General features: G+C 30.8%; 1 protein-coding gene across 1 annotated transcript; it reads left to right on the forward strand.

The window, feature by feature from the left end:
* Window positions 1-394: 394 nt before the first annotated feature.
* On the forward strand, window positions 395-2,739 carry LOC123920988 (legumin B-like). Its single transcript, XM_045973363.1, has 4 exons — window positions 395-765; window positions 864-1,129; window positions 1,353-2,258; window positions 2,362-2,739. Exons 1-4 carry the CDS (start codon window positions 465-467, stop codon window positions 2,737-2,739), a joined length of 1,851 nt encoding a protein of 616 aa, XP_045829319.1. The 5' UTR covers window positions 395-464.
* Window positions 2,740-13,865: the final 11,126 nt, after the last annotated feature.

A 13,865-nucleotide genomic window follows, 5' to 3' on the forward strand; every position in this document is an offset into this window, starting at 1 on the left:
CATAATTCTAAAATTTACATATTACTGTCTTTTCTGCTCTTCCAGTGAAGCCTATGGTTTGATGACTTACTAAATTACTAGTTTCATTACTACATATATCTATGCCTTTGAGCAACAGGGTTGCTGCTTAATCAAGACTGTAAATGAATTAATTAAAATGTGAAGAAGTTAATGATATGTAAAGAATAGACACCGAGTGCATGGGGACCATCCCATGCCATTTTTTTGGTCTCATTCATTGTACTACAGTCAGGATTCCATATGTAAAGATACCAACAAGTTTTCATATGTGAGGTGTGTGAAATTAGAAATTGAAAGACATGCATGTTGAAGAATGTCAAGAACTCAGCAACCTACATTTGTAGGACGTGTCCTTCTCTAACCCTTTCTCTCCTTCCTATAAATAACCAAACCACAGGTTCTCCGCTTCACCAATTCAAAATAAGCTCATCAGTACTCAGTTTATGATTACAATCACAATGAGCAAACACTTTCTATCTTTGCTTTCTTTTTCCTTGCTGCTCTTCACGAGTTTAGCTAATCGCTCTGAGTTTGATAGGTTCAACCGATGCCAACTAGATAATATTAATGCATTGGAACCGGACCACCGTGTTGAGTCTGAAGCCGGTCTTACTGAGACATGGAACCCAAATCACCCTGAACTACAATGCGCCGGTGTCTCTCTTATCAGACGCACCATTGATCCTAATGGTCTTCACTTGCCTTCGTATTCACCCTCTCCACAGTTGATTTTCATCATCCAAGGTAAAGAAGATTCTGTTAAAATATTCTATGCGCTTTCATTGAATTATTTGTTATATGCAATTGACTGATCAATGGTTTTTCTTTCTATATTTTTACAGGTAAGGGTGTCCTTGGACTTTCAGTTCCTGGTTGTCCTGAGACTTTTGAAGAGCCGCGATCATCACAATCTAGACAAGGATCCAGGCAGCAACAGCAGCAGCAACGTGACAGTCACCAAAAGATTCGTCGATTCCGTAAAGGCGATGTCATTGCCATTCCACCTGGAATTCCTTACTGGACATTTAACCATGGCAATGAACCTCTTGTTGCCATCAGTCTGCTCGATACCTCGAATGATGTTAACCAGCTCGATTCAACCCCAAGAGTAAGTATACATTACTCATTTATATAGACATGGACATTGGACACAATTGACAATACTAATATATAGATACTGCTAATAATTTAATAAAATAAAAGTGATTGAATATAGTTACCTTCATTCAGAAGTCACTATATATAGACTACTATATACTAATTAACCATAATATATATTATATATTGAAGAAATGTGATTCAATCAATTGTATTTAAATATGGTTTTGCAGGTATTTTACCTTGGTGGCAATCCAGAGGCAGAGTTCCCTGAAACACAGGAGGAACAACAAGGACGACATCAACAAAGGCACAAGGAATTGTTCCCTGCTGGACGTAGAGGCGGACAGCACCAACAAGAGCAGGAATCTCAGGAACAAAACGATGGACACAGCGTGCTGAGTGGCTTCAGCTCAGAGTTTTTAGCACAGGCACTCAACACCAACCAAGATATAGCTAAGAGACTTCAATCTCCACGTGACAAAAGGAGTCAAATCGTGAGAGTGGAGGAAGGTCTCCGCATCATCAGCCCCGAGTGGCAGCAAGAAGATGAGGAAGAAGAAACAAGTCGCTGGGAGGAGGAAGAAGATGAACGGAGACCAAGACACGGTCGTAAACAAAGGTGGGATGAAGATGAAGAAAAAAGTCGCTGGGAGGAGGATGAAGATGAACGGAGCCCAAGACACAGTCGTAAACAACAGTGGGAAGAAGAAGACGAGGACGAGAAAGAAGAAGACCGTAGACTAAGGCATCACAAACATAGTGAAGAAGAAAGAGAACCAAGACGCCCCAGACATGATGAAGAACAAGATGAGGACGAAGATGAACCCCACAGTCATGAAAGTCATAAATGGTGGAAAAAATACAGTAAAGAAAAGAAACGAGGATCACACGGATGTGGGGAAGAGGAAGAAGAAGAGGAGGAGGAACATAGAAGTGAGCAAAAGAGAAGCAGCAAGGAAAGAAAGAATGGTTTGGAAGAAACTATCTGCAGTGCAAGGATTCGTGAGAACATTGCTCGCCCTGGACGTGCAGATCTCTACAACCCACGTGCCGGTCGCATCAGCACTGTCAACAGTTTAACCCTCCCAATCCTCCGCCGATTACGCCTCAGTGCAGAATATGTCCTTCTCTACAGGGTACGTATAGTACTATTACTATATTTATTTAACCAATGTGTATATTTTCATGATATGATTAATTTAATGAACGAATTAATAACATGTGTGTATATATTTGCAGAATGGTATATATGCTCCACACTGGAACATCAATGCCAACAGCCTATTGTACGTGATTAGAGGACAAGGAAGAGTTAGGATCGTCAACAACCAAGGGAACGCTGTGTTCGACGACAAAGTCAGAAAGGGACAGTTGTTAGTGGTGCCACAGAACTTCGTGGTGGCGGAACAAGCAGGGAACGAAGAAGGACTTGAGTATGTGGTGTTCAAGACAAATGACAGAGCTTCTGTTAACCATGTAAAGCAGGTGTTCAGGGCCACTCCTGCACCGGTTCTTGCAAATGCTTTCGGCCTTCGCCAAAGTGAAGTAACTAAAATTAAGTTCAACGGAAACCGTGGCCCGTTGGTTCAACCTCAATCTCAATCACAATCTCAGTAAAATCATGCTATGTAATAATAAGGTGGTCATGTTATGTCATAATAACAAAATAAATTTTGGATGCACTGTAGTTAAGAACTTCGGTTCTTGAAATATTAATAAAAAGTATGGCCTTGTGACCCTGATCTTATCTAAACTTTTATGCAACTAGTCACCTTTCTATTGCTATAATAAAATGCAGACAATTTGTTGATTTTTTACTTTAGTATGAAGTATAGACACTCTGAGATTATCGGTGTACCGTGTCGGACAACACCGTGTCAGACTACTTTAGTATGAAGTACAAACACTCTTAGCGGTGTACCGTGTCGGACAACACTTCCGACACGACACCGATACTTATGATTACATTTAATAATATCATTCTCTAAAATTATTATCGGTGTCGATGTGTCGGTGTCTTTGTCGTGTCCGATGTATGTATTTGTGTTTGTGTTTCATTCTAGCATCAATTACAATATAAGAAAACTAATGACTATGGTAAAATCATATTTGCCCTTACCTAAGAATCCGCCACATGTCCAATTGAAGGGTATTTGTTGTTCAAAAAATTTCTAACTGAACTAAATAAAAACCAAACCAAGCCAATCTAACATGTAACTGAGCTGATTTTGATTTGTTGTGAGACAAAAGACACTTTTCACGAAGCCCAATGAAAGTCATAGTTTAAAACAAGGGAGCTTCTAGGGTGAAGTCACAAAACTAACTTCTTAAAAGAAGTCAGGTCAACTGTCCAATAGAAAGATAGCTTATTCCACATCAGCATTAGTGTGTAATGAAGGTTTATGGTGAGTCTTTTAATGAAAGTTTTACTTATTGCATATTAGTCCTTGTTTTAATTAAAATTATTGTAATAATTAAAACTTATTTTATTTAGATTTAAATCATAAAACTAATATCAAACTCTTAATTTATTTTTTTAAAGTCCAAATTTCCTCATTATCTCTCATCTCCATTCATCATATGTTCATCATTCATCACCTAAAATCCTCCATTTTCATTGAACAACAACAAAAGGAAACTTATTCTTTTGATGTGTGGATAATTGCAAAAGCAAACCCCAGATCTAGATCTGTAGCCCAAAGGAGAGTGAACTCAAATTTATTTTGTATCAAGTTTGACAATTCCAAACACTTTTTCCTTCCATGTTTAGATTTGTCATCAAAGTGTAACCAAAAAAAGATTTTTCATCCAAAATCAATTATGAGATTCAAAATCTAATTAAAGTTATGATTTGAAGCTACTGCGTTTACTGGAATCGAGGCTGGTACAACGCGGGTTTGAAACCGGGTCGGAGTGACCCGGCTGAAGGTTGAAGAAGATTAATTTAATATGTTTACGCTACTTTTATAAATATTACATAACGCATATGCAATAACATCATGATCACTTGGCCCAGCGGTTAAGGCGTTATTCGGCTCCCAACATGTCGTGTGTTCGAATCCTGTTGGAACCGTTTTTGTAAATTATATTTTTTTAAACAATATTGATAAAAATACAGCGAAAAAAAATTGCAAAACACTAGTATAAGCAAGATTCGAACAGGGAACATTTGACTACAAAATCAACAACACTTACCAGCTTGGCAGGAAAAGATTCTTGTTAAGCTTATACAATCCATATGTACATATTTCTTTTAAGTTGTGTTGTACCATTTTTACATTTTAATCATGCCTATACGGATTAGAATTAATTGATTATAACGTAGTTGCAGCATATTTAATTAAATAAAATTATAGTACTTCTCTCTTTAAAAATAAGACTTTTCTAAAAGATTTGTAAAGATTAAGAAAGTGGATTGTAGTATTAAATTTGTTGACGGGTTAATATTATTTTTACAATTTTATCATTCAAATGAGATAATGAGTTAATATATTTTTAGAGTTTTTATTACATTTTGTAGTTAATGAGTTATCATTTGAAGCACGATTAACCCTGACGGACGGTTAAACTCCGATTGAAGATGATGAATTAAAAAGTATATAAATAAAGTAAAAATTAAAAATAAAGTAAGATCATACTCTGGTTCAGTTGAAGCACTATTAACCCTAGATTTTGACGTAATATTATACTCTGGTTCAAATTGAAGCACTATTAACCCTAGTATTTGACTCGTAGTTATAATTTGGCTGAAGTTAATAACTTAAAAATTATATAAACAGAGTACAATTTTACTAAATAAAATATAAAATAACTTAAGATTATACTCTCGCTTATCTTAAGCACTATTAACCCTAGTTATAGATTGAGCATTACACTCCAATTCAACTGAATGCACTATTAACTATAAACTTTGGTTGAGGGTTATACTCCGATTGAAGTTAATGACTTAAAAACTAAATAAATAGAGTATAATTTAAAAATAAAGTATATTTTTATTTAAGATTGTATTTCGATTCAACTGAGGCACTATTAACTGTAGACTTTACTATGCATTCGGAGTCCGATCGACACTCTTATTACAGTTTGTATATGCATTCGGAGTCTGATCGTAAAAATTCTGATTCTCAATTATTTTTCAGTCCAATTAGGTGGTATTGAATGGTCGGATTGATAAAATTTGAAATTTGCAGTCAGTATCAGTAATTTTAGTCAAACTTCACATCCCTTTCATATAAACTAGGTTTCCTTCGACACTCTTATTGCAATCTGTTTTTGGATTCGGAGTCCGATCGTAAAATTTCCAATTTTAGATCGTTTATCAATCCAATTAGGTGATATTGAACGGTCGGATTGATAAAATTCAAAATATGCAGTAAATGTTGGTAGTTTTAGTCAAATTTCACGGCCCTTTCATATAAACTAGGTTTGCGTTGACACTCTTATTACAATTTGTCTATGCATTCAGAGTCTGATCATAAAAATTCATATTCTCAATCCAATTAGGTGATATTGAACGGTCGGATTGATAAAATTTGAAATCTGCAGTCAATGTCAGTAGTTTTAGTCAAACTTGACAGCCCTTTCATTGAAACTAGATTTCCTTCGACACTCTTATTGCAATTTGTCTATGCATTCAGAGTCTGATCATAAAAATTCATATTCTCAATCCAATTAGGTGATATTGAACGGTCGGATTGATAAAATTTGAAATCTGCAGTCAATGTCAGTAGTTTTAGTCAAACTTGACAACCCTTTCATTGAAACTAGTTTTAGTCACACTTTCATTGACACCCTTTATGTCAGTAGATTTTAGTCAAACTTCACTGCCCTTTCAGAGAAACTATGGTTTTGATGACTTCCTTATTAATTAAATTTATAAAAATAATATTAACATTTAATTCAGAATAATCAATTTTGATAAACAATAAGCAATTAATTTTAATGCATACATTACATGATTAAATTTAAAATTGACAAATATTATATATTAATTCTAACAGCACAGTGAAATAGACATATACTCCCTCCGTCCCATTTTATAAGAACCACTTTGACTAAATGCACTATTCACATGTCTTGTTTTCACCATATTTTTTCTAAAAGTATATAAATGTAAATATAATCATATAAGATCTTGTTTGATTTGTTTCGATGAATATTTTTAAAATATTAAATTTGTATAATTTTTATTACTAGAGAATTAAAGATATTTGTAATTAAAATTATGCATTGACATGCGTGCAGTAACAAATGAGTTACTATATTTTGGGACGGAGGGCGTATCTAGCTACCGAGTGCATATCTTACCAAAAAGTTCTCATAGCCAAGTGGTTAAGTGGTTCATCTTATCGTGTTTGATACTTTTCGGTGCCAAAATCTTGATTTGTTTTTCTTTTTTTTTTCATGGTTGTTTTAAAACAAAATTAATTCACAAAATACGAACCGTTCATGAGACTTTAAATTGTAGTTAGAATAATTTTGATATTCATTATAATTTTGATACAAGCATTAATAAATTATTATATATTTAAAATTATTGAACAATAATTTTGTAACGAGAATTTGTAAAAATTCTAAATACATTGCATGGTCTCGTGCATCGCACGGGTACACAGACTAGTTCTACTTTAAAGGTGAATAAGTGGAGTGTTTGGGGTTCAAACCCTGACTCCTTAAAGGTAATTATTCTTTAATTTTTGATGTTTCAATGTGATAGAGTTTTAACCAAATATACGAAGAAATATAGCTATCGCAATATAGTAGTAGTAATTGTTCATAAAAGAAAATTACGAAGAAATAAATGAACAATTATGAAACCATTAAATGAAATCTTTATTTTCTTTTTTCTTTTCGGAAAGAAAATTACGAAGAAATAAAAGAACAATTATGTAGAGTACCATAACTAATGCTTCGGCATCTGAACAAAATAAAAAAAACTAAATAGCTAAATGACCTATTTGCCTATCATTTTAGACAATTGATTAAGTATAATGAGGGTAAATTAGAGAATTTAGTATTCACTCCGTAACACTTTATAAGTCAAAATGATTTTTCTAAATTTATTGTATATTTAATGTATTTAGTCTATATTACAGTTACATTAAATATACAATGACCCTAAAAAATATATTTTTACTTATAAAGTGTTACGGGGGGAAGTAGTAATTAGTTTTATTAGAATAATAGTAAATAGAGTAGTAGATAGAAGTAAAATATATTTCATAATCTTATGCAATTGAAAAATAATTTAGTATCTTTTAAAAAAGGAAAATGCTAACCGGTGCCCCCGGGCACTGGTTAAGGTAACTAAAGATAGTAATATTATCTTGAAACTTGTGAAGTCAACATCTTAAAAGTTTAAATTTTTGTTTTTTCAATGTAATTTTTTTCTTTTCTTTCCCTTTTTAGTTCCTTAACTAGTGCCCCGGGGCACTAGTTAGCATGACCCTTTAAAAAATAATTTGTGATGTTTGATGAATAATTGAAATTAGGAGAATGTTAACTTGTGCCCTTAAGGGCACATGTTAAGAAGATAAATGTGGAAAAAATTTAATGAACTTGTGGTGTATTCAATTCTCTAAACATTAAATATTTTCTATCATTAAATGCTCTATTTCTATTTTTAGGTAGCTTAACATGTGCCCTTAGGGCACAAGTTAACATAACCCTTGAAATTAAAGAAAGGAGAAAATGGAGTTCGGTGAGGAAAGGAGAGTAATTCAGAATCTTGTGCAATATGGAAGAAGAATAGTCTTTTGTTCTCCAACTCAAAGCAAAACAAATACTCCATACACAATCAACCTCTTTATATTCTCTTTAATCTTAAAAAAAAAACTTGGGAACCGGAAAAATTAGCTTAACTCACAAAGCAGTATTTAATAAGACAACTTTGTCAGTATTGGGAGAAGAAAAAACTCACTAATTAACCATTGAAATGATTAAAAAATAAAAATAAATAAATTGTGAGAAAGACAAAATAATCCACCGATTTAGTGATTATGTTAGATAAGTTAAAGGTAATTTCGAAAATTAGGGAGTAATCAAATTTATTATAGTAGTAGTAGAAGATAAAATTAATTACCGTTATTTTCCTTAGTTCACCTCGATAAACATTTTAAAATCTCTAATTTAAAGGTCTTTAGTGTCATTTTCGAAATTAATTGTCCAGATTTTATTTTTTAAATAAATAAATAAATAAATTATTGTCAAAAAAAAAATAAATAAATAAATAAATAAATTCAAATTAATTAATCAATGAATCACATATTCCAAGTACTAATATCAACCAAAGGTCAATGTTTGGTTAGTAGCAACTTTGAAGAAACCAAACCCCTCCTCATTTTCATTCTTCATTTTATTTTCTTCGAAATAGTTTTTTTTTTTTTTTAAACAATTCAAAACAGGTTTTGTTATCTATTAATAGTGCTTCAGTTGAATCGAATTATAACTCTCAGTTAAAGACTTGTAACGTGGTTAAAAGTAATAAGGATAAATTAGTAACTTTGATTGTAATCGATTTTAATATATTACTCCCTCGTTTCAAATTACTTGTCGTTTTAGAGAAAAAAAATTGTTTAAAATTACTTGTCGTTTTGATAATTTAAGGTTATATTTTGTCTATTATACCCTCATGTAAATTTCAAATATTTAGGAGTAGTTGTTGAAACCGAAATTTTTTTAATATATATTGATTTTTTTTTAATTGCATTTGAATTATACAAAGGAATGTGAAGAGTAGTATATATCTTTAAATGAGGTTATTTGTTTTTTTTTTTTTTTAATGTTATGCAAAAGTGGAAACTGAATGATTGGAGGGATTAGAAAGTGATATAGGCGGGATAAATGAAATTTAATTGGGTAAGCGGCATAAATGAAATTTAAGTGCTATGTGATTTAGGCGGGTTATATTGAAATTTAGGTGCCTAAATGTGTGCAGATTATATTTTGTTTTAAGTTGTCCATCGTGTACAAGTAGCGATTTATATTATAATCGGTACGAATTTTACAAAATTTATCGTTTGATTTAAAGTTTATATCATATAGATCATCTAAAAAAATTTTGAATTTTTTTGAAAATCATTTGCTATATTATTGACACTCATCAAAATTAACGGTATTCAATAAAAAACCATAAACCGTTAATTTTGATGGGTCTCAATAATATATCAAATGATTTTTAAAAAAATACAAAATTTTTATAGATGATTTATATGATATAAACTTTCAATCCAACGATAGATTTTGTAAAATTCGTATTCGTTATAATATAAATAGCTACTTGTACACCATGCACAACTTGATGGACTTGTTAATGTTAGACAAAGCCTTGTCTTAATATATACTTCATCCGGTCATTATTATAAATAAAAACCACTTTTTATTTCATTGATAAAGTAATGTATCTGATCTATATTATTGACTAGATACATTACTTTCTGAATGAATTTAAAAAGTGATTTTTTACTTAAAATTCAAATTGGGTGATTTTGAACAGTTAGATTGATAAAATTCAAAATCTGTTGTAAATATCGGTAGTTTTAGTCAAACTTCACGACCCTTTCATAGAAACTAGGTTTCCGTTGACACTCGTATTACAATTTGTCTATGCATTAAGAGTCCGATCGTAAAATTCTGATTCTCAATCATTTGTCAGTACAATTAGGTGATATTGAACGATCGGATTGATAAAATTTGAAATCTGCAATCAATCTCGATAGTTTTAGTCAAACTTCACGGCTCTTGCATAGAAACTAGGTTTCCGTCGACACTCATATTACAATCTATCTATGCATTCGGAGTCCGGTCGTAAAAATTCCAATTCTCAATCGTTTTTCAGTCCAATTATGTGATATTGAACGATCAAATTGATAAAATTTGAAATTCGCAGTTAATATCGGTAGTTTTAGTCAAATTCACGGTCCTTTCACATAAACTAAATTTCTATCGAAAATCTTATTACAATATGTCTATGCATTCGGAGTCCGATCGTAAAAATTTTATTTCTCAATAGTTTGTCAGTCCAATTAGGTGATTTTGAACGGTCAGATTGATAAAATTCAAAATATGCAGTAAATTTGGGTAGTTTTAGTCAAACTTGACGACTCTTTCATAGAAACTAGGTTTCTGTTGACACTCGTATTACAATCTGTCTATGCATTGGGAGTCCGATCGTAAAAATTCCGAATCTCAATAATTAGTCAATACAATTATGTGATATTGAACGGTCGGATTGATAAAATTTGAAATGCGCTGTTAATGTCGATAGTTTTGGTCAAACTTCACGGTCCTTTCATTGAAACTAGGTTTCTGTCGACACTCTTATTACAATCTATTTATGCATTCAGATTGATAAAATAATTTGTCAGTCTAATTAGGTAACATTAAACGGTCGGATTGATAAAATTCAAAATTTGCAGTATATGTCAGTAGATTTTATTCAAACTTCACGGTCTTTTCATAGAAAATAGGTTTTCGATGACTTTCTAATTAATTAAATTTATATAAATGAGTTTTGCTAACGTACACCCACTTGTTTTTTAGAAGGTGTGTATTAGCAAGTCATAACTAAAAGTGGTAACGTACACCTTGAGGTGCATGTTGCTAAAACACTCCTTCTAAAAAATAAGTGGGTGTACGTTAGCAACTCCTATAAGCATTTGCTAGAATACACCCACTAAGTTCCAGTTAGAAGGTGTGTTTTAGCAAGTAATAACTAAAAAGTGATTAACTATAACACACCCACTCATTTTTATGAAGGTGTACATTAGCAACGTACACCTTCATAAAAATGAGTGGGTGTGTTATAGCAAATCCCTATATAAATAATATTGACATTTAATTCAGAATAATTAAATTGCATAAACAATAAGCAATTAATTTTAATGCATACATTACATGATTAAAATTGAAAAATATTATATATTAATTCTAACTGCACATAGAAATAGAAATATAAATATATATATATATATACACAGAGTGGATGTGCTTATCAAATACTACTCATAGCCAAGTGGTTAACTCATTATCCTAATTTCTGCATGTTGTGTGTTCGAATCTTGTATATGCCAAAATCCTGAGTTTTTGTTTTAATTTTCATATGTGGCTGTTTTTAAAAAAATTAATTCACAAAACGTGTGTAATGGGAATCGATCCCACAAACAAGAACCATTGTGGCACACAAACAAGTCATGTTGGTTCCTGCATTACTTGATATTTATAAAATAACAATTAATTATCAGAAACATCACAGATCTATTATCAGACGATGATTTCATACCAAAATCTATTATTTTTCATATTATTTAAATGATTTCATACGAAAATATATTATCGAAAATCACAGATCTATTACCATTTAAATGATTTCATACCAAAACATCACGGATCTATTATCGAACAATTAATTACCCATTTAAAGTTTCATCCTTTTGTGATGATGAACTCAGATCTATTATTTTTGTAAAAAAAATTTATGTTCTTTTTTTTTTGTTTTTGGTAAATCCATAATTTGTTTTGTTGTTGATGATGTTGAAGATAAAGAGGAGGATGAAGAAATGTTTTATTTTTACTTTTATTTGTAAACCCAGATTCGCTGGATTATAATGGAAGAAGAAGAGATGTTATTTTTTTTAATAGGAATGAAAGAAGAAGAAATTTGTTTCTTTGTTTATTATAACAATTATAACTATAAAATTATAAGTTAAAAGACAATATAAGTTTGGGATAATTTTGTAAGTTTTAATTTGTTAGGGACTTAATTGTAAGGAGATGTATGGTAAGCCTTCTATACCATATAATCCTATGTGGCAGTTGACCAATTCAACTGTTTGATTAATTGGCCACAGTGGCAACTTCTTTCAAGAAGTGAGTTTTTTGACTTCTTCCTAGAATTTTCCTTAAAACAAACTATTTTAGTTACTTTTGGAGAACAAAGTTTAGTTAAAGTCAACAAATACTTTTTCAGAAAAATCAAAATCAACCTCAATTATTGTCTTTTTTCCTGCATAGTATAATGACACAACACATTTTCCACTTTTCATTCAAATTCAAATTCACAAATTTTCCCACACTTTATAATTTACATTTCATTAATATACTCATGCTCATTATTTGAAACTTCTCACTTCTCACTTCTCACTTCTTACTTCTCTCTTCTTTCTCTCCTCATCTTTAACTACAATTCTCTAATTTTTTTTTTTTTTTTTGTGTTTTGCAGAAAAGTATGAGATATTCATCTCTATCTAACAACAAGAAGAAGACAAATATAAAGATCAAACTCTTTTTTCTATACTCATTTTTCTTCATTCTTTTTTTCTTTCATACCATGTTTACTAAATGATTTTTTTTCTTGAACTTATCACAGGCAACTAAGTAAAAGAAGATCAAACTCAGGTATGAAGATCATACTCATTTTTGCAATATATTTTTGATATATAGTATTCTTATCTTAAGATCATAAACACATTGTGTTGAATATCTTGCTGTTTCTTATTCTGTTTTTTATTTCTTTTCATCTATCAGATCTAAAAAAAATGAAGAAGACAACAACACAAATACACATGTATCCTATTTTCTATTCTTTCTTCATCCATTTTTTTCTTCTATGTTAATCATTGTTCTATTTCCTCTCAATTCATACAAATATTTTCTACTTTGACTCCAAAAAATACTTTATTATGAAACAAAGATCAGTTTGCAGCAATATGAAATAAAAAATATGATTTTTTTTTAAGGAAAAAAATGATGTTTTACAAAATAAAATAAAACAAAGAACAGTTTAATTTTAAAGATCAAAGTTACATAATTTCTTAGTTTTGACCATAAAAGACAAGATTTTTTTTCCATCATTTTCTTTACTTACACAACTTTATACAAAAAAGAAGAAAGCATACATAGAAACAAACAATGAAACACTGTCAATATTTGTTCATTTTTGTTTTCTATGTTAATATTTATTCTATTTTCTCTCAACTCATAAAAATATCCTTACTTCGAATACAAAAAAAATACTTTATTATGAAACAAGGAACAGTTTGAAGAAAAATGGATGAATTACAAAATAAAAACAACGAACAACTTCCTTATAAAAAACAACTTGCGTAAAAAAACAAAATAGAGCCGGAGCATGTGAAATATAATCAAACAAAAATTCATAACAATAAATCTACACAATAAAACTCATAAAATAAAAGTCTTTTGTGAACAAACAAAATATAGCAAAAACATGTGAAATAATCAAACTTAGCAAAAAAAATATATAGAGAAACAGATGAAAAAAAATTAAAAAAAATTTATTCATCAATTTTTTTAAAAAAAAGAAATACAAACATATCATAAAATACAATGAGTAAAATAAAAAAAAAAAAGTTGAGATCTAAACTTCAAACACTGATTTGTTGTTGTTGTTGTTGCATGAACCAAAATTGGAGAAGAAGATCACAACAAACAGACTAAATTCGCTTTCCGGCACAGTGACATTATTTTCCGGCACAGAGGTCAAGGGATTAAAAGTTTTCTGATATTGATTTTTTTTGTGGTTATGTAGAGGAGGTGGAGGAGAGCCTATATATGGTGATAATTTTTCAAAATCTGGTCTATGGTGGTGAAGATCTAATGGGGAAAGTGGCGTTGAGACATCCAAAATACTCTTCGATCTAAAAAAAAATTAGACAGAAAGCTAGAGGAGAGGATGAAGATGATGGTGGAACAACCAAAAGAGATGGAAAAATATAGATTGAACA

The sequence above is a fragment of the Trifolium pratense genome, linkage group LG1 (genome assembly GCF_020283565.1).
Source record: "Trifolium pratense cultivar HEN17-A07 linkage group LG1, ARS_RC_1.1, whole genome shotgun sequence".
NCBI classification, from domain to species: Eukaryota; Viridiplantae; Streptophyta; class Magnoliopsida; order Fabales; family Fabaceae; genus Trifolium; species Trifolium pratense.